The following is a 22,408-nucleotide window of genomic DNA, read 5'->3' on the forward strand; positions in this document are numbered from 1 at the left end:
AGAGATAATATCTTAATTGGAATAAACCAAATAATGTACTAGCAAAAATATTCTGTGAAAAGCAGTGTTGTGATAAGAAAACATGTAGGGAAATAAGAAGTCAGAGACAGAACTGACAAAAGTCAGCTAACCTTTCACTGGCTGATTTTTCATATTTGACTGAAAAGCTGGGATTAACCTTGGATAAAAGCTTCCCTTTCATGATTCAGTCTGTTCAAGTTCCAGACAGCCCAAGCCATTATTCACACATCAGTCAAGAACCATGAAAACAGCTAAAGAGAGAGACAGATTTTGCCTCTCATGTTCTGATGTGCACACGTGAGAGTTCTTGTGTCTGGCTGCTCACAAGGCAAAGTCCTGCAAGAGTTTCCTTGCAAATGAAACATCCTGCTACTTCAAAATCCCATGTATGGCAAAAATACAGGTTGGACAGAAGTGTGGGCTCTTCGTCCAGAAAATAAAATAAATAAGCATATTTGAAAATCCCAAGGAATGCAGATACATTCAAGCAAAACAGTTTCCCACATACACACTCATTATAGCTTTTAAATTTAAAAGTATGGCTACGGATATCTACTCTGGCTCCTTCATATCAACATACATAGATTTCTTCAACTACATCTACAACTTCAACTAAGCTAAAGCAGAGCTATTATAAAGCCATTGAGTTTTAATGCAAAGACTCTAAGTGGCAGATAACCCATGACATGCTGAGGTAAGTTTCTCCCCTGGTTAAATACCCCCTGTATTAAAATTTACTCTTCATTTATGGTTCCAGAGGAAAGATTTAGTAACAAATCAGCTAGAGTATGTAAAGTGTTCAACCTCTCCAGTTCAACTTTTTTTTTTTTTTTAGGACATTTAAAGATGTTTTTTATATGCAGCAGAAATAAGTTTCTTCTTTTCTTAAAGGAAAAGAGAAAAAAAAATTCTATGCAGAGTTTTATAAGATGCAACTGCTTTTTTGTTTCTAAAGGTCTTGCTAAAATTTCTGTTACCAAAATTATCCTTTTCCAGGCACAGAATTCAACTCAAATTCTGCAAAACCCCAAAATTTTCCTGCTTCTTTCCAGTGTCAAATACACCCAGCATCTGTACATGATATAGAGGTGCATACTTATCTCCATAGCAGGAAAAGAGACATAACATTTATTTGCACTTTTGAGATAAGAAGCAAAGATGAAAAAAAGTGAATTTGGAGAGCACAGTGAACCCTATGGGCTGTCAGGGGAAGCAGCTTCGAGGTGTCAAACACTGAGATGGTTTAACACATCCTGAAACTGCTTTTTTAGGTATTCTTCCTTTGATCCTTCTGCCATCAGCATTTGCCCCAGGACATGGTACTGGCAAGCACAGCATTGATGCACCCAGCATGCCCCACACACTACTCTGAAAAAGCCCATCCTCATCCATCCTCATTAAGAATCCTGTTGGTTCTTCACCAATCTTAATGGAGGATTTCATGCCACAGCAATTTCTACACCCAAAGAAAGCTGCGTAACGAAGTCATGGATAACTTGCTTGTCATTTACTTATTGAAAGACAGGCGTGGAGAACATGAGCATATTTGATAGTTAATAATTTAAAGCCAAGGAGAAGACAACAGAGGAGGAATGACACTCCTTATTTCTCCCTATTAATACTCTTTATAGATGCCTCTTTGAGAGGGTATCAACATCCACCAGCACACAGAGCTCAGAGCTGGGCACACACCATCCAGTTTTAAGGGTAAAAAAAGGATTATTGCTTTTACACTGAGAGCACAAAATGGTAAAATCAGCAGGAGGTGATTAGTGCCAAAAAAAAATGGGGTTTGTATGGCAAATTAACACGGAAAGCGATTTAAAAGATAGAATTAAATCAGAGACAAAGGTGCAGGTTCATAAAACTCCCAGTCCTACCCTTGTAAAATCAAAGATAAATCTCCAAAAGCACTAAATCCCATGTAATCACTGAAAATTCCTATTCTCTTAACAGGGAGCTGGATTAGGCCTCTAATTAGGTTCTGTAAAGTCTGTTTGGTCCAGATGAGCAATGAGAGATGGACAATGTCCAAGGAACAACTCTATGACATGGTCTCAACACCCTCCACTTCAGCTTGCCAACACAACTCCTCCTGCTGTTACCCTCCAAACACTGGAGTAAAACTATTTTTGCCTGTTACTGCTAAATGCATTTTGCCTTTGCCTAGCAAAAAAAGCAATATCACATCTAATCTCACAAGTTCCCAGTGAGCCAAACACAAGATACTGTCCCTTGAATTCTTCCTGAGACCAACAAAGGCTTTCCATTATTTACAAATCAAAAGCATTTAGAGACAATCATCTTTATTTTTTTATTTAAAACAAGGAATGCCCTGTCCCTATTATATAAGAAAAAATATACATCCCTCCTATTTATACCCATCTTAACCAAGCATTCCAAAAAATATAAATCCTATTCATGCAGGTAATTGCTGCACAAAATAATAATAATAATAATAATAATAATAATAATAATAATAATAATAATAATAATAATAATAATAATAATAATAATAATTTATAAATAAAAATTAAAATAACAAAATACACTCTCCTGTTCCAACAATTCTCTCAATTTATCCTAAAAATTGTGGTTGCAAATTGTTGGAACAGTTGAAAATTATAAAATTAAATATAGTTAAATTAATATGATTATTTGCTTTTGATTATGAATTCCATTGCTAGTTTTTCTTGTGTTTTTATTATGCATACCAGTTTTACAAAGTGCATGCTTTATTTTTTTTTTTTAATTTTGAACTGGCAAGCTAAAATGATCCATCTTCTCCTGCCTTTTTTTAAATGTTAATACAATCTAAAATCTAGCATTAAAAAATTTACCATGATACACCTGGTATATTGACTGCTTATGGCGCATGCTCGTCTTGGCAAAAAAAATTTAAAAAAAACCGAAACAAATTGGCTCCCCTCCCACCCTCCCCGCTCCTTTTGGAAGCAATCTAAAAAAAGCAGGCTGGAACACAATTGCTTCAAGGGCAAAAGGAAAAATAATACCTGATGCTTTAATTTTTGTCACATGGCACTGGTTGTGGAATTGCACGCGCACACACGCACCCCGCACTCACACAGGCACACGCACACACACTGCAACCTGCTCGTGAGGAAAAAAGTTTGTTAGGTCAGGAGTGCCAGTGGCACATGAAGGCTCCCAGCTGTGTGTGCAACTTTGGATTTGGTACCCACTTCACGTCACCTTGAATCCTCTGACATCCACCAAGGGGGTAATGTAAGGCATACTTTGCTGGAACAGTAATAATCCATGCTTCATGCTCAAGAGCTGAGTCTCAGAGGAGGACTGGCTTGCTCTACTCCCTTTGGCCTCGCTCCGTCTCACTCAAGGAACAAAAAACCCAAAACAACAAAGAACTGGGAAAAACAAGGAAAGCAAAATAAGACAAATCCCTTTAAATGGACTTTCGCCGTTTCATCAGCCTGTGGTTATCTGTAAAGCTGTGCAACCCAGGTGAGATGGAGCTGACAGGAGATGGGAAAAGGCTGTTTTTTAATGTGCTTGGCGAGATCTCCTCTATCTTGTAAGAGATGGAGTGAAAGTACTGGGGGTTCAGCTTCGAGCTGAACGAATTTTGGTGGGACACCACCCGGCTGGTGTACTCGTGGGACCTGTAACACATGCAGGAACAAACTGACTGAAGGTCTGTTACTTCGGCCTTGTACCGTGGCCGACCATGCTGGGAGTCCTCTTGGATGTGGATAATCATGCTGTTGCGGTTCCCTGCCAGGGACGCCCGTTCCTCGGCATCCCTCCTCTCATCCTCACTGTTCATGGTCAAGAACCTGAGAACAACCAGATTTAGAAATGCCCCAATGACTGTCAACCCCACTAGAATGTACATAAAGCTAAAAGCCACGTAGAGAGGCTTCTTTTGAAGGGCCCCTTTGGTCTGCAGGGCCACATAGTCTCCAAACCCTATGGTAGTCAATGTTATAAAGCAGTAATAGTAAGCATGGAAAAAGCTCCATTCCTCGTACTGGGAAAAGGCTGCTGCTCCAATGCAGAGTGTCCCCATGCAGGAGAAGAAACCCACAGTGACCATGTTTTCCATGGAGACCTCGGTGCTCCTCATGCCACAGCACTTTTTGATGCGTTTCAAGAGGTACTTGACGAAGGTGTTCATGCGCTCGCCCAGGCTCTGGAACATGACGAGTGTCAGTGGGATCCCCAGGACTGCGTAGAACATGCAGAAAGCCTTCCCTGCATCCGTCCCTGGGGCAGCATGTCCATAACCTGGGAGGGGAGATGGAAACAAGGACAGTCAGCAGGGCACGTGATGGCCACGGCTCCCCCATCCTGCAAGCCACGCAAATGGCTCTGACGCCACAGCCAGATCCAAGGCTGCAGGGACACTGCAGCCACACCATCCTCCCATATCTCCTCACCCACACCCTGTGTCTGAAAGGTAAATAAAGCACAGAACAGCAACGCTCCCACAGGAGTGGGAAAGGTGAAAGAACGGGCAACCAATTCTACCTCAAACAGTGTTGAGTTTCCTAAACAAGGTTATATTGCATTGATTAACTCAAGAAATTTCATGTCTATTCAGTGTCACAGGCAATAGTGGAAGCTTTGGAAATAGATGGATTTTTCCAGAGTGTTTTTGAGAGTAGTTGGTGTTGCTCTGTCCCAAAACCAGAGCACAGTGATGGCATCCAAATTTTATGTCTGCTGACAACATGGAGTTACCAATATCCACAGGTGCACCAGCTGAAGAAATTCCTTTACAAACTCTCCCATACTGAATAAGCCTTTCTCCTAGACACCTAATGAAAATGACTCATTGCTGGAACACCATAGGAATTTAGAGATTTAATGCCTGTTCTATCTTTACTTACTGGAAGAATAAACAACTTACCAGCTTGTGCCATAGTTGTACAGCTTTGACAGTTAGTATTGCAAAGGCAATTTCATCAGGATGTTAAACTAATCCAAGGATAGCTGATGTACCATGTTTCACAGCATGGTTTTCAGATGGTAAAATAATGGCTAAGCCTTTATTCTAAATCATCCATAAGCAGGGAGCTGCTTTGGTATTATAATAACACCTATTCAGATTACATTGCTTTAAAAATCTACATTTCTTACAGCTGAGGTTTTATGAGACTGTACCAAAGTCTCCAAAATGAATAGCTGGGACCACTTGGCAATCATGTCCATTCACCATTTGGGTACCACTGTTTAGAGTCCCTTTACAGTCAGTGAGTGGAATTATGTACTTCACAAGGGCAGTTCCTGTTGTGTACACAGAGGTGTCTAAAACAGGTCAGTGAGTAATTCTCAGGAGACAACTATTTCTCTACAATCACTATAAGAGAAATCTTGGGACAGAACTCTGTTCAAGATTAATATACCTACATTTATGTATCTGTAAGTTTTCTATCTGTCCAAACTCCCATTACAGTCAATAAAATTTCTATGCAAACAGGCAGTAGTGAGTTATTTCACTGACCATCCCAAGTCTTGCTAGTTGAAATGACAGTTCTGACTGTTCATTGATCATGTTCATTAGGTCCCCATTAGACTGACTAGACATCTGTTGACTGCAGAAGAATTTAGACACCCACAGCACTGGCAGACAACTACCTGTAAAGAGCCAAATGAAGACATCCTAATCAGGATAGTCACCTTGTGTGACTGTCTCCAGTGTAGGTGCCTGCATTGGAGATATTGAGGGTTTAAATCAGTTTTCCAGAAAGAATCATCTAGCTTTATACCCCTGAGATATCAATATACCCATAGGTGGCTGGCAGATAAAACACAGAGCATTCAGCAGACCCACACTATTACACATCTGAAGCTGGACAGGCCTGATGTGAGATAGCCCTGAGGCAGGACCACTGAGGAGCCCTGCCCAGCACCTTTAGACTCAGGTCATGGACCTGCTGCTCTGAATTTGTCTAATTCCTTTTCGAAACTGTTGACACTGCACACCTCCTCAATATCCTCTGGCAACAAATTACAGAAGTTCACTATCTGCTATGTAAAAAAAAGTACATTTTAATTTCAAGGATATCTCCTTGTTTCAGCTAGAACACCTTAGTTACAGAATTGAAGTCCTAAATCTTCTTTATCTACCATCTTCATGTTTTCAGCTAAACTCAGCTTTATCTCTGCTCTCAGCTTTTTCCTGTCTAAACTGAAGCCACAGCCTTTTAAACTCATATAGCAGAAGTCACATTTCCTTGATCATTACCACCATGTCATTCTCTGGACCTTCTGTAGCTCTGCCACACCAGTGTTGAGGTGCAGAACCCAGAATTCTGCCTTCCTCTCAGGATGGGGCTGCATCTCAGAGTGTGCATTTTTACTAGAACTGAAATATGAACACCAGGCAACCTTCAAAATGTAAAGCAAGAGAAGACAAGGAACATAAAACAAGAAAACCAGCAAGAATCCCCTTCAAAAAGCAACAGGTTTATTCTTAGGTCAGTTGGTATTTGTTGATGGATGAGTTGTAAAAACCACTTTACAAAAGAAGCACAAAACTCAAAACAAGAGCTGCTTTTGCAGGTTATAAAGTAGAGATTCACCTGTTGTATTGACCCAGGTAGTCTGTTCATCACAAAAAGCAGCAAATCACCTGGAAAGGGAAGTGTCTTACCAGATTGATGCTGGGTTAGTTCCACCTGACTGTCCCTCAATAAAAGCTATAATTTCCTCTCATTACTAAGATCAGATTTTGAACTATAGGGGTGTTAATTAAACTAGGGACATCTTCCTATTTTATAGCTTTAGTTACAGATGATAAAGAGAAAAAGCTTCAGAAAATGTGATTTTCCAGATAGTTGCAGAGTTGGCAGTTGGTGGAAACAACTTTTACTTTGAGTTCTAAAAAAAAATATTTGGGGTGAAAAAAGGCTTCTTTTGATCTCACTATATCCTTCTCATTAAAGATATCCCTAAGAAACAGTTTGGAGACATCATAAAATATTAATAGTATGTGCTTACATGCTCACAGTTGAATTTCTAAGATTTGTCACAGACTCTGTAATTATATACCCCATAAGATACAAATATATCCATATCCCTGTTTTACAGATAGGGAAGTACAGACACCAGCAGGCTTTAGTTTCCCTCCAATTCACATAAGTAGACAAAAAAATCCAGAAATTCTGACTTCTATTTGGCCCCAAGTCATACTCACCTTCCAAAATATCAGATAAATGTCTATTACTGTACTTTCACCATGAATCTTGGTAAAGAAAGGACTTTATTAATGAAGCTGGAATAAGACTCTACAAATAGATTAACATATAGAGGATTAGAGTCACAGATTTATCCTATATAACATGACTTTAAGGAATAGACAGCCTAGCCATTGCCTTAAACACGCTGAAATGAGGAGTGTGGAAATGCACTAAAGATAGACCTAACTCTCCTAACATGAGCATTGCAGAATCTATCCAGCACTGTACAGAGTAATACATGGAAAGCAAACTGCAGCAGTGCATGTTCTCTGAAATTCAGTACTTTTCAAATCTAAAACAAACCACTGTCTTCTTAACATCAGAGACTGCCTCTGGGAAAAAGGGGAAGGTGAATAATTGCCAGAGGAAGAGGGGCACAAAGGAGCAATAATGGTGGGAAAGGACACACGTCACAGAATCAGTCTCCAGGTAGCTGGGTTTTACTTGCATCAAGTAAAGGCACAAGCAGAAGCAACTGACTTGGTAGCAGATTCCAGATAACAAAATTCTTCCTCATTTCCTCCACACAAATGTCACTGCCCTTTAGCAGAGTATAAAGAGATGACTTTGTGCCATCCTTAAGAAACACAAGGCTTAAAGAAAAACAGAAAGATTAATGATGACATCAGGGCTTCTCTCCCTTCTCTAGTGAAGAAGAAAGATGGAGCAGAAGACCTTAGTGCTGGGTACAGGACATGCATCCCTTAACAAGCCACAGAGCTGAGGTGAGAGTGAGAAAGGTCCAGATGCAGCTTCACACTGGACCACACCTAAGCAAACCCTTCCCATCCTATTCTAGTAGAGTAACTGGTTTGTTGAGGTACCACAAAACAGCAATGTGACCACAGCAGGCAGTTTTGTCTGGTGTTTAATGATCTACCATTAAGCAATGTCATTAGTACTCTCCCTCACTTTCAAAACCCCTCTCAGCTGCTTAGGCTTTCAAGACAGAGTTCATCTGGGCTGGCACCAAGAAGAATATCTTGGCACAAAGAAATGTCATGTTTCAGTGTTACTCTAGTTCTGGACTGTGAAGCACCAATACACCACAAAATCCATCTCCTCCCAGACATGGAACAGCTGGGCTACAGACACCAAGCACAACTGCAGCAAGGTGTAGGCAAGAGAAGAAAAGAATCACACTGTAAAGGCTGGCACTAAATCAGTTCTCTGTTGGAATCTTCCCTGCTTTTGTTTTTTCCAGGCCTTGTCTTTTCTCTGATTAAAAACTCTCAAAGAACATGTGCACCTACATGTAATTCTAGAAGAAAAAAAGAATTATCTTGTCTTGTTTGCCAGAGTGGAGCTATAAAGGTCTGAGGAAAAACCACTTAGGGCCTTCTTCAATGCTTATTTTTCTATGGTGCCTTTCAGATGAGACACAGAAAGAAACTACTCATTAGAATCTCTGTGAGGTCCAGCTGGGGATAACCCCAGTATCTTTTTCTGTATTCTAAAGAGACATTGTCCTGGTGTCCCATCCCACAACCAGAACATGCAGAGCAACTCTGTGCACAGCTACCCTGAATCCAACAGTGACCACAAGCAGAGGGCTGAGGAAGAGCAGAGGAGTGCTATAATTACATGTGAGTTTTTCCCCAAGAATTCATGTATGCAGCTTCATTATTTTCTGCTCAAGGATTTCTCAAGCCAGTTTTTTGTTGGGTTTAGTAAAATGGATTTCTCTTCATGAGCTCGGGCATTGTCTCCTCAATGTATTTAACATCCTGTGGCAAGAAGATTCATAGAACAGCCCTGTATTCTCTAAAAATTGTCATTGCTCCTTTACTTCCCTTTCATTACTATCATTTGATGGCAATGGTATCTCCTTTTTGGAAGAGACCAGGAACAATCTTCCCCATTCTCCTTCTTTGTGTCACTCATGATTTTATAGACCTTTTATCCACAAAAAATGCCATGTTACATTCAGGCCCCAAGCAAGTATCTCTGACACTTTATAATTTCATGTGGACAGAGCAGCTTGCTTAGATCTACATCAGTCATTTTTGCACCACACTCAGCTGGAGGGTACAGACAGGTCGGTAACATTTGTCCTGTCCTCCAACACAAATTCCCTGAAATAATACTTTGCTTCTAGGGCAAAAAGAGTCTTAAACAAATTCATGTTATTGTAATGATACAGACTGGCCGGAATAAGCAAATCCATAACAAAGAGAAAACATTATGAGAAAAAATCTTGAATATATTCAGTGTGTTGCATCTACATAGTAGCCATCTCCAACACTGCAAGGCAGTATCTACTCTAGCAAACTAAACTTGGCTCAAATTCTGCCAGGGGAGCTTTAGGTTAGATATTAGAGAAAAAAAATCATGAAAATTAATGTAAAACATTGGAACAGATTGCCCAGGGAAGCAGTCAAGTGTTCAGAAAACATGGGAATTTGGCACTTGAGGACATGGTTTAATGGTAAACACGGTGTTGGTGCTGGGTAAGTCCACTGGACTTGAAATTAAACATCTTTTACAACCTTAACAATTCTGTAATTCTGAGGATGAATTCCAGCACCAGCCCATGATGTCCACACTCTTATCATCAGCCCAGCCCATTGTGGCTTCCCCCTGGAATAAGCAGCCCTGTCCTAGGCAAAGTCCATGCCTGGTCCACACAGGGAGGTTAACACTGGCCAGGGTCTGCTGGAACTGAGCACCCTCCTGGTGCAGTACACGTGTTTATCTATCTCTGGTATTCACTGTGTCATCTCTGTTGGCCTCTGTGTCCTACAAAACACAGGTCCTACTTCACTTAGTAGCACAGATAAAGCCTGCATGGGTTTTCTGAGTGTTTTTCTATGTTAGGCTCTGTCAGGGATTGAGAGAGGTTTGTCTCTAGATGTGCATTGGTACCAGGCCAAGTACATGGCCAGTGTTAAAAAATAAAAACTGTGGCAGTGGTAAGTTAGTTACAGGTCGTGCTCAGGCCAGAGTGTATCTGCAGAGCAGCTGAGCCTCATTCACATTCACATTCAATGTGCAACAAGTCTTAGGTGTCTTGACTCTCACAGCAATGCTCTACATTATTCATGAGGGATGCTTTATTTCTCTTAGGAGGAGGATTCTCCCCTCGTTCATCTACACATCATTCATCCCCACGATGGGCATTTGGGCCAGGTCGTCTCTGACAACAGTCCCCGGAAAGGAATTAACTTCTCCATCCTGTGACTCAAACCCTTCTTACTCATGCTGGCAGCAGCCCAGGCCAGGAGATAATGAAGGGAGGATAATGACACCTGTTCTTCAGATGGGCAAGTGTAATTCAGATTAAAACATCTTCCTGATGTCACACACTTCACTTCAGAGGTTCATCTACGTCAGAGGAACAGCCACAAGGATCAGGCTGTGTCTGCTGGATTTGCTGCTCTGCTTTCAGCTTTCAGCAGGGAGAAGAAACAACGTGGCCTTTGTGGTGCAGATGAAAGAGATTTTCAGGAGGCATCAGGGAGATATTTCATCTAACTGGTAGTAACTCATTCACCAGGACAGACTTTCTCCTGTAAGATAATCAAGAGCTGCTGTTACCTGGATGAGAGCTGCTGTGTAACTACACCACCCTGCTGGCACATGGGCGCTGGTGACTGTTCCCTCCTCTCTCTCCCAAGTCTGGCCTCTCCCTGAATCCTGCTGCTTTTCTCCTCAAACATCTCCAGGATCTCTTTTTTCTTTTATTCCCTTGTGGGCTGATCTCACTGTAGTCTTCAGCTGAACAATCTCTCATAGCTTTGCACATCCCCTTCCATGCTCAAAAACCAGTCTCTAATGTCAAGATAAAGCATGGCACGTCTCCCTACAGGAACACATAGCAATATGTGATAATATCTTCTTTTGGGAAGACAGGGACACCACAGGAGAAGAAAAAGAATCTAACATGCCCAGATGAAACCTCAAATCCTAAATCCCTCAACAGGCTTGGCATGGCTTCTCATCCTGGCTCATCCCTGGTCTGTTACAATTGCTTCCATGTCCTGGCTGCAGAACTAAGGTCATGCCACCTTGGAGATTGCACTCACTGTTTTTTTTTTATATAAAACCTGCAGAAGATCTCCTATTCTGGGTGGCAGGGATGCAACAGGCTTCCACTGATTTTTTTCTCCCCACAACAAGGACAGACTTCTTTTCTTTTTGATCTTGAAATCAAAATTCCAATATGTTCAGGGAAAACAGCTTCAAAACGCAGCAGGACACATCCCCTCTCTTCTGAGCTTCATTTTTGCATAATGCAAAAACATAGATTTGGTCACATTTGGCCCTTTCAAATACCCAATGGGTTATGGCAGTAAGGAATAGGTTTATGAGTTTAAACCAAGGCATAAAAAAACTTTCCTTTTTCTAATTAGTTCTGTGTTTTTCCCATTTCTTGGTAAGGATGAGCCATCTATATCCGTATCTCTGCCCATCTGTTTTTCCTCCATGATAACTTTGAAGCTAGCTGCTCACCAATTTCCACCACTTAGAAGGAACTGTAATGTGAACTTGATAGTGATCTGTTCTGCTGGGCCTGCCATCTGGCCAATCTGTGAATACACATAAAAGGGCCTAAAAATCAACATACACATAGTGCAGGCTGAGCTGCAGCTGAGATCAACTCCTTCTCTGGCCAGTTACTGGAAAGAAACAGGAGCTGGAGGTCCTGGAAACTGGGGTGAGATGTAGAGGCATGGAAGAGAACTGCAGGAATGAGATATTTCCATATCCTTATAAAACAGCCTATGATGGAATATCTATCTGCCTGCAAGGATGAAGATGCAAATCAGGGTTCAAGAGAACTGGAGATGTTTTTACATTCACAGGAAGCCAGGCTTGACTACTGCTGCTCATCAAGGAACATCTTGTTTCTAGCAAAAGAGAAAATTTGGAATATGTTGTTTACAAAAAAAAAAAAAAAATCAAATATTTGAGACTTCTGTGTTTGCTTGTGTTTGTTATTGTTTTTTCTTTGAATGTGAATATTTCCCTTTTTTCTGTTTAAAATCTAAACTATAAAGTGGTTTACTAAAAAGTAAATGAGAAAAAATGGAAAACTTCAAATGGCCCCATGAAATCACAATCTTCCTGTTCATCTATCTGACACAGAAGATCTGATTATCTCAAACTTACTGTTTGCTGAACTTAGCCTCTGTTTTTACTGCTCAGATAGGAGACGTCTGCAGTCACTGGCAATTCTTTTGAATAAGGTAACAGAGCAGCTGAGGTAATTTCCACCTGGTTTACTGCTTCCCAAGAAATCAAGTATGCCAACACTCACCAGTTCATTTTGTATAGATAGAACAGTATCTCAGCTCATCCCTAAAAATTCCTCTGCTTCAGAAAAGAGGCTGGAAAGAGATGAGAGGTTCCTCTCCAGCTCTGTGAGGTGATAACCATTTAAAGAACAGTGATCCTGGTCTATCAGATTTGTGTCTGGTGTACCATTCCCGATTCCTCCCAAAACCAAGAGCAGCTCTGTGCTGGATTTCCAGCTGGGCAGCAGTTGACAGTTCACTTCTGAGTCAATATTTTCCCATGAGCTCTATTTCTGACTGTCCCTGCACTCTTTTCCTCCCCTTCCTCCTCTGCTTGGTTCTCTGAATCAATCAGAGGACTGACCTGAGGCTCACATCATATCTAGTCCCAAGACAAATCATGCCCAGAACAAGTTCTCAATCTGAAGAGAATCATCTCAACCATTAGGAAAAGACTTTATCAGGTCATGTTATCCATTCCCAGGGGATGGCATATGATTGTTCCTTACAATATATTCTCCAGGGCTTTGTCCAGTTTTGTTTAAGTGATTGAAATAACAGGGCTTCTGCTCTCTCCCTTAGGAAATTGTTGCCCTGTCCAGTAGATCCAGCTATTAGGAAGTTCTTTTTTGATACACAGCCTGTACTTTTCTTGTTCTGTGCTGTCCTTTATCACGTTATTCTTTTGTAGCCCTCAATCCAACATCCCCATTTCTCTCCATCTTTGCTCACTCCTTTACACTTCTTGGAGATAGCCATAGCTTCATTCCTTAGTTAATATTAGCTATAAACAGAGCTCTTGGAGACAGAGTCCTGCAGCAAGAAAGACAAAAGGCATTCTACAACATATACAGATGTACATATACAATAGATTTTTTCTCTTTAGAAGCAGCTCCTTATATGATCACTTTTATTATATTTGTCTGAGGTCATTCTTGCTCTTCAAAAACTTTCAGGATCTTTGCTAGAGCTGTGCACAGCCCTTCTAGCTGCAGAACTGTGGTTTCAGGGTTATCAGTTCCCTGGACTGCAAAATATCGTTTTTGCATTTGTGGATGTGACTGATGATCACTAACTATAACATTATGTCCTCACTGAATAACAAACTTCTGATGGTGTCATTTCTTTACAGCACAAAGGCTTTTTGTACTCCATGGATGTGATTGCAATAAGCCTTTTTTCCTTATTCACCTTTATAAATTGACTTATTGGGCAATTTTAATAGTTTACTGTAACTGATTTTGATTGCTCACAGTTTATTAGCAATGACCTGAGTCTTGTCCATGAGGGGGGAAGATGAAGGACTCACCACCTGCAGAGCTGGCAGGATGATCCAAACAGCACCGTGAGGGATCAGGGGGAAATACATCAGGAGGAAGCACAGGGAATCATGTCTTAATAAAAGACAAAATATTAATGGGTTTTTTCTATGCTGTGATGATAAAAAAGAAGCATGAGAAACTTCTCATTCCAGTTTATTCAAAGACCTTTTCAAACCACCAGGTCTGAGTCTTCGCAGAGTTAACAGGATCCTGCTCTCAGCTCTCAGTCTGACACTGCCAGGGCTTGAGAAGCTGTATCTGAACAAAAACCCTATTGAACAAATATTATCATATTGAACAAAGGCCAGCACAGAGCAGAGTGACTGAGGTCATTGATGATGCAGCACACACGTCCTCTGAAGCTGTGATGTCACTGTCCAGTGCAGTTCACAGAGTAATGTTCATAAATCTGTGTGACATCAGTAATGTTCATAAATCCGTGTGACATCAAAAGCTGTCAGGGCTGGTCTGGTAAAACAGAGTAACAGTAACAGACATGGGGTGACACCCAAGAAAGTGGGTCAGATGTGTTTGCACTGAAGTAATTGCATTTTTCCTTCTACAACTTTCCCCTTTATGCAGCTAAGAGACACACAAGACACTGACAGCTTGCCATGAGCTTGCTCATGTATCTGTTTCAATTTTGTGCTGTTTCTACTGCAGATTTTTCCCATGTGGAAGATGAAAAAAAAGAATATTTTTCCTACTTTCAAAAATATTAATAGGTCCATGGTATTTTAAGCAGATTCTCCTTTCTGCTGTTGACAAACCAGGACTTTCCCCATCCTAAAGGGCAGCTAAAAGAGGGTTAGTTATTCCACTGTGCTTAGGTTCAATCTCTGCTAGAAAAACATGCCAACAAATCAATTTAGACCAAATTTTGACCAAAACAGAGAAAGCTCTGGTCTAGACAAAGTTTTACAGTTACAAAGTCACTTCTTCCACGGAAGTCTCTGTGTCAGCAGGTGAACAGCCAAGTGTGAAAGAACCAAAAATTCCTCTTCCCTTTCCTTTGCTTGTGATTCTTTGTCCCTTAATGACCACAATAAGAATTTGGTCAGAATGGCACAAGTTTTCCTGCTTCTAGAACTTTGCAGTCATAGACTTCTTTACATCAGTTACAGCATTTATTGTACCCTTCTCTAAAGAAAAACATCCCCAAACATGTCTTCTGAATCTGGCTGCCTGCAGTTTTGGCCAAGGTTATTTTCCCTGCAGGCAACTCTAATTTTTGCAGCAGTTTTATTAATTGAAACCTGGCTTCAATGATCTAACAGCAAAAGTCAGTGAAATCTGTCATAATTTCTCCCATTACATCACATATAGGCAGAGCACTGATTCAATTGGATTTATAGATAGATTTAATTGAATGCAGTACATAGATTTCATTAAAAATAAAGAAAAAATAATGCTCAAATGCTTTGGGTTCAGTTTCTTTTACCAACGTACATGGTCTTTTATTTCTCTTGCTATTGCTCCCCCCAAAAAACCCTTAGGCCCAAAAATACAAGCAAAGAGAGATGCCTCAATTATCCTCTACAAATTTTAAAGCGTGTTCTGTCAATTATCTTTGAAAAGCTGAATCATTCAATCAAAACTTCTGTGAAGGAAGAAGTTCAATTCTGATTGAGAAAGCATTTTTTGAAGCTGAAACCAAGAAAGTTAATGGGAATATATTGCCCAATGGTACAGTCCTGTCCAGATTTCCACTGAAAGCAGTGGCCAGTACTAACTTTGAGGCACATCTGTCCTTGTACTTTGAAGACAGAGGAGCTGAGCTAAAACATGAAGGTCAAAGTTGTTGAGCTTTGGCTATGGGAAGATTTGCTGGAATTGCTGTATCAGGGTAATTACACCAGCCTAACTCACTGGGCTGGCACTTTCAAATGAAGCAACCTCATACATTTTTCTGATAGCAACTTTGATCTTGCAGAAGCAAGGACACACCAGGAGCGTAGAGACCTTGGTATCTTTTCCCAACAAGACAAAGCCAGAAGCATTTCTCATGGGATGCTGTTACAGCCATCATAAACTGCCCAAGGAAAGTCAGGAAATTGAGCCTAAGAGACATAAAACCCAGAACTTGAGCTCATTGTGCATTGAAAATCTCCTTCCTAAAAAGACAGAGGTACACCTCAGTTAGAGCTTCCATCTCCACTAATCAAACTGTAAGGCTGTCCCTAAACTGGCTGCTCTTACAGCTAAAAGTTTTCCTGTTTTCAATTCAAACTTGTTCAACGTCTGATTCTTCTCATGAAAGTTCTCAGCTCAAACAGCAGCCCACCCAGTCTGCCTTTCCTACAGACTAATAAAACTCAGCTATATCTCATAGCCTGGTTTGTTTGTTTGTTTGTTTTTTCCAAGGAGGAATAAACCAGTCACAGCTAGTCTGTTGCATTAGACAGGGTCACTTTGATAGCATTTTGCACCTTTCCAGCTTGAATTCAATTTTCTTGTACATCAACAACCCAAATTTAGATACAGAGCCACAGAAATTCAATGCTGCATTTCTACAGACTTCAAATTGTATTTCATACAACTTTAGACAGCTCTTGTACACAGCACTGACACAAAACCTGAAATGAAGTACTGCATCTCAAACCTACTTGTCCTTGGTTTGTAGCTAAAACTCCATAGGATCTTATTTTGTCTTACACTGATGAAAATAGAGTAATTTTTCTTGGTGTCTGTAAACTCACAGCACTGTTACTCAAGTACACATGAGTTCATATTTTAACCAGAGACAAGTATGTGAGCTAAGCTCCATGTAGCAGATGGATGCTAAAAAGAAACTTTCCATATACTGCAAGCATCTCTCCCATGGATTGACCCATGAAAAGCAGGACGGGGTTCATGTGTGCTACCGAGTCTGGAAGCTGACAGACACATCCCAGTTACCAAAAGGGGATCTGTTCAAACTCCTCAACACATTTCCAGTGCTCAGAAAATCAATATGGGCTCAGAAACCAATCTGAGCTCTTTCCCCTCCTCTTTTTTTTATTGTTTACAGACATCTACCTTTTTCCCACCAGCCCTGGTAAGCACAGCAAGCAGCGAGATTGTGGGAGGCAGCAGAGTGAGACACCATTTAATGCACCTGACTAGGCATAATCAGAGCCATCCATCACTTCAGTTTTCTATTCCTGGCCAACAGGAATAGTCAAACTGAGTGGGAAGAAATGGGAAGTCACTTAGAAAAACTTCTTCAAACCCCTCACCATTTATCTTCTGCTGGGTGGAAAACAATGACCTACTATATTATTTTAATATCGTAACCAGTGTTTTTCATTTTATTTCATCGCTGAACTCCTCCATACAAGGTGGCTCGATAAATCAGACTGACAAAGTACTTCATGGAAGATTTCTGAGCAGTCATAAACATCATTTGCACAGTTTTTATACCTGAAAACCTCCATTGTGATCTAAGACCCTGCAGTGGCAGGGGCTATATAAATGACACAGGAGATGCTTTGACACACAGAATTACCATCTGCACTTTCCCAGCATGGATACCAGAGAGAGAGAAAGCCTAATTATGAAGAATACAGATCAGACTAAGAGTTTAATATCCCCCCCAAAAAGGGCTTTGCAATGAGAGAAGTTCTTAATCTATTCAACATGAGAGAAAAAACACTTTGAAGGGTTGTTTCATAAAGTCACAGAATGGTTTGGGTGGGAAGGGACCTTAGAGATCATCTCCTTCCAATCCCCTGCCATGGTCAGGGACACCTTCCACTAGATGAAGTTGCACAGGACCCCATCAAACCTGGCCTTCATCACTTCCAGGGATGGGTATCCACAACTTATCTGGGCAACCTCTTCCAGTACCTCACCACTCTCACAGTGAAAACTTTCTTACTAATATCTAATCTATTCTACCCTCTTTCAGTTTAAAGCCATTCCTTCTTGTCCTATTTAAAACTTCTTCAGATAAAACATCCTCCAGAACTATTCCTGTTGTAATTTAAGTCTCTATTTCAGCTTCACTTGCAGACTTTGAAGCTTATATAAATAAGGAGCAGCACTGCTGAGGGTCCACTGGAGACCTAAAAGACATAATGTCCTTCCACTTGTCCCATGCATCTACAAGGGACCTGTACTTACAGTGAAATTTATTTATCATCTCATGCTCATCAGTCTGGGATTTGAGCTGCAAACACGTGCTCAATTTTGGACTATCAGTAAGTTTATTAGAACAGTTTTGTGGAAGTCAAGTTTCCTCAACTGCACATTTCTGGGAATCAATATATATTATAATGTGATAGGTTCACTTTGGCTGGCCACAAAGTTGCTTTCTCACTTTTCCTAAATAGAATAGGGGGGAAAAGTAGGATTGAAAAATTTGTGGCTTGTAATGAGGACGAGTTGATTGATCAGTAGTTACCATTCATGGGCTAAACATGCTCTGCTTGGGGAAGAGTAATTTCATTTGTTGCCATTTACTCTCTGATGAGGTCAGTGAGAAAAAAGGCAAAACCAAAAATCCCTTATCCCTACTTCTCCCTTCTTCCCATTTTGAACTTCAGTCCTTCATTCTTAACCCTTCTCTCTCCTTGTCCTCTCCCAATTTGACACGAGGGATTGGGATTGGGGGTTATGATCAGTCCATAACACTTTGTCCCTGCCTCTCCTTGTTTCACTCTTGCCCTTGCCCCAGCACAGGGTCCCTCCCATGGGATAGAGTCCCTACCAAACTGCTCCAGCCTGGGTCCTTTCTCTGGGCTGCAGTTCCTCAAGAACTGCTCCAGTGTGGGTGCTTTCCACAGGGCACAGTCCTTCAGGAACAGACTGCTCCAGTGTGGGTCCCTCATGGGCCACAGCTCTTGCCAGCAAACCTGCTCCAGCATGGGCTCCTTTCCATGAGCTGCCATTCCTGCCAGGAATTCCTGCTCCTGTGTGTGCCTGCCAAGGGCTACAGCTTCCTTCAGAGCAAATCCTTCTGCTCCAGCACGGGGTTCTCCAAAGTCTTCAGGGTGGGTTCTCTGCTCTGGGGTGGTTCTCCAACAGCTGCAGGTGGATCTCTGCTCCCCATGGACATCCATGGTCTGCACAGGGGGAATCTCAGCTCTGGCACCTGGAGCACCTCCTCTCCATCCTTCTGCACTGACCTTGGTGTCTGCAGAGTTGTTCCTCTCTCATATTCTCACTCCTCTCTCACAGATGCTGTCTGGCATTTTTTACCCTTTCTTATATCAAGGAGATGTCACCAGCATTGCTTATGGGATCAGCTTTGGCCATGGTGGGGTCCATGTTGGAGCTGGCTGGAGTTGACTCTGTCCAACATGGGGACAGCTTCCCATGTTTTCTCATAGAAACCACTCCTGCAGCCAAAACCTTTCCATGTAAACCAAATACAGATCAATAGCTAATTTAAATTTGCTTGGTTGCTTGCTCGCAACTCTTGGAAGTAACAACTTCACTTTCAGACTTGCTACCTCATTCATTGATGGGTCTCAATTTGCCTTGCAAAACCATACACAGTTTGCTAGAGCTGTTGTCAGCAGCTTCAAGTGCTCACACTGAGTCTGAAGCTGTTGCTGAGTCCTGAAGACCTCTGACTCCCCGGCTGTGTAGCAGCAGCAGCAGCAGCATTATAAACCTGGCAAGGTTTCATTTATCTCTGCAGAGAACCAGCTCTCAGCTTCAAAGAACCTGTCCCAGGGAGAAGACTCCAGTAAGCACCAGCACAGCTACTGGGTAACCAAGCTGCTTTTCTTACCAGGCAGACAGGGACGTGGCCTAAAGGCAGAAGCTGAAAATTTCCTTCAAAAACAACAACAAAAGCAAAGTCTTTGACTACACTGAATCTCAGACTTCTGTACTCACTGGCCTGATTGTCCCATCAGTTCCCTTCTACTTCATTTCCACACTTCTCCCATTTTGCTGGTCATGTCCATTCCTCTTCCTTGCCTGCTCCACCAATAGCTTACACCATTGCTGTTATCGTGCCTTTACCCTACTTGTTTCCATTTGCTGTTATCACCTTTTTTTGGTTCTGTTTTCCTCCTCTCTGTCATCCATTTTCTTTCATTCCCATCTGCCCCTTTTTCATTCTCCTCTAACTGCAGCAAACACCTGCCTCCAAAGGCAATGCACAATATTTTAGAGAACTCCTTAACCTGTATCCATCCTATGCAACAGTTCTCCTGTGATAATAATTGCCAGCTATAAACCATCATCCTTATCTCGGTCATCAAGATTAATTCTGGCATGGGGCATTATAAATTAGCCCTTCTTGGCAAAGCTGCTGGCCTTTAGTTTCCACAAGAACACGATTAAATGGTATTTGTGCAGTCAAGCTACAGCAAAGCTAAGAGGAGACAGACATCAGGAAGTTATTAGATTTGGAAGTAAAACAACTACTCCTTGGTTAGATCAAGCATTCAAACACATTGTATAATATTTCAAAGGCAATACAGGCAAAACAAAACCTCTCAGGCACTTTGCCTCCTTCCCTCCCTCCTTATCTAAGCTGTGAGGAAGCACGTATCATAATAGCAAATGAGCAAAGTCATTACCAGACCTCCAGATTTTGGGTTTGTTCACAAGGTTACTTGTGCCACGCTGGGTTAACTCAGTGGGGACTCCAGAGCACAGACACAGCTTGAGGTCCTTCCTAATTAAATACACACACATACACCATAATCAGAGCTCTTTCTTCACCCCAGGGCAGGATCTTTGGCTCATATAAGTCAGCAGAATGCCCTGAGGAGCTACTTTGATTTATATTGGCTAAAAATCCAGTCCCAGAGCCTCTGTGCATAAGAGGATGTTTTAGAATAACTGGTGAGTATCTGAGCTTAAATAAGCCTTCTCACACCCAGATTTGCACCCTTCACATAGGCACTTATATGTGCATCAGTGGTAGCTTGTGTTTTACCCCTTCTTCAAATCAGCTTTTGATCAGACATGGGCAATGCTCTGAAGCTGGTGTCCACAAGCTCCATCCTGCTGGGGCAATCACCCCCTCAGACAGTGAAATAGTCCAAAGGAAACAAAATAAAACAAATTTGCTGAGCGTGCCCTACTTTGTTTTCAGAGATGTCCCCTTAATCATTGCATTTGGCATGATTTTGGAGGAAAGCTATAAAACACAAACCAGTTTCTACTCATGTTTTTTTTTTTCCCCAGAACCTTAGAAGGAGTTTTTTCACATAAATTAGAAAAGTTAAACGACTGCTCAGCACTTTCTAAACACCTGTGCCATGTCAAAAGTTACACATTAACATCACCATCAGGGAAACAGGGATCCTAATAAGTGCTTCTTTAGAGGAAAAGAGGTGAGAGATACCAGCTTTAGAGTAGGATCTGCAGTCCTTTGGAGTCTGTCAAGGCCAAGTGTCCCAGGCACTCAAATCATTACACAGTGAAAACACATCCTTTGGGAACCAGGTTCAACTTTTGATAAACCCACACAAGGTTTAGGTGTGAATCCTGCTCAGCACAGCTCTGTTTCTCCACCCACCCACGGCCAAAGGAGCAGACAGGCCTAATTTACTGCTCTTTAAAAACAGATGCTGGCCTTCAATTTATTTCCATCAAGAGAAAAAAATATCCAAGCTCCTCAAATGAAATGCCCTGCAGAATTTTGCCTGAGCAAATGTGAGATGGAGATTTGACAATAAAAAAGACATTTCATTTGTCTTATTAGTGGCTGACTACTGTGGAAGGTGTTCAATCAATTAGACTGATCTTGGCCTCCTGAATTATTGATAGAGAGAGCTGGATTACACTCTAAAATGCTTTTAGTTTAATTGCCCAACCCATCATTGCTTCATTTTCCTTTTCTTATGTATATAAATTTTTGTTGTTGTTGTTTTGTTATTTAACCAAAGCAGTTTGCCAGCAGCTGACTCTGGCACTTTGCTGCTGCTGGAGGGAGCTGAGCACAGCGGGCAGGGAATGGTGCCAGCATCCCTAGAGACCAAGGGGAACCTGGGGGGAGAACAGTGGCTTCCCATGATGAGAGAGACACACAGGGGAGTCAGGGGGGCTTCTCCCTCACCTCATGCCCATTCTGTGCATATTATAACTCTTGGTCCTTTCCCATTCCTTTATCTTCATACACTGGCTCCTCTTTGCTTTCTGCCCACTTTCCTTCCCTTGCCTTGCATCATAAAATCCCTTGCATAGAATCCCTTGAATCCCTTTCCTCCCCTTGCAGAATCATAGAATCACTGATCCTGGGAAAGATCAAGTGAACCTTCAACTAAACACGACGATGCCCAGTAAAGCCCACCACAAAGTGATGCATCTACTCATCTTTTGAACACTTCCAGGAAATGGTGACTCCACCACTTCCCTGGACAGCCTGTTCAAGTGTTTAACCACTCTTTCAGTGAAGAAATCTGTACAAATATCCAACTTGAACCTTCTCCTGGTGCAACTTGAAGCCACTTCCCCTCGTCCTGTCGTTGGTTGGGTGGGAGAAGAGCCCAGCTCCCACCTGGAATGCAATACAGCACAGGACTGTCTTGGCCATGGCACTATCCCCAGCACCATTTGGGTGCCCAAATGGCTTTTCTTACCTCATCCTGACTATCATAATTCCCCCCAAAATTTCTTAACTTTCTTTGCTCATTACCCCTTTTCACCCTCAATATCT

The 22,408-nt window shown here is 41.6% G+C and overlaps 1 protein-coding gene across 1 annotated transcript in view; it reads right to left on the reverse strand.

Moving 5' to 3' along the window:
* Positions 1-2,962: 2,962 nt before the first annotated feature.
* Positions 2,963-22,408, reverse strand: part of KCNK9 (potassium two pore domain channel subfamily K member 9) — an 85,759-nt gene continuing 66,313 nt past the window's right edge. The window contains exon 2 of the mRNA XM_014885073.2: positions 2,963-4,287. Coding sequence (XP_014740559.1) covers positions 3,446-4,287 — 842 coding nt within the window. The 3' untranslated portion in view covers positions 2,963-3,445. The remainder of the gene's footprint in view (positions 4,288-22,408) is intronic.

Source organism: Sturnus vulgaris, chromosome 1 (assembly GCF_052056855.1).
Source record: "Sturnus vulgaris isolate bStuVul1 chromosome 1, bStuVul1.hap1, whole genome shotgun sequence".
NCBI classification, from domain to species: domain Eukaryota; kingdom Metazoa; phylum Chordata; class Aves; order Passeriformes; family Sturnidae; genus Sturnus; species Sturnus vulgaris.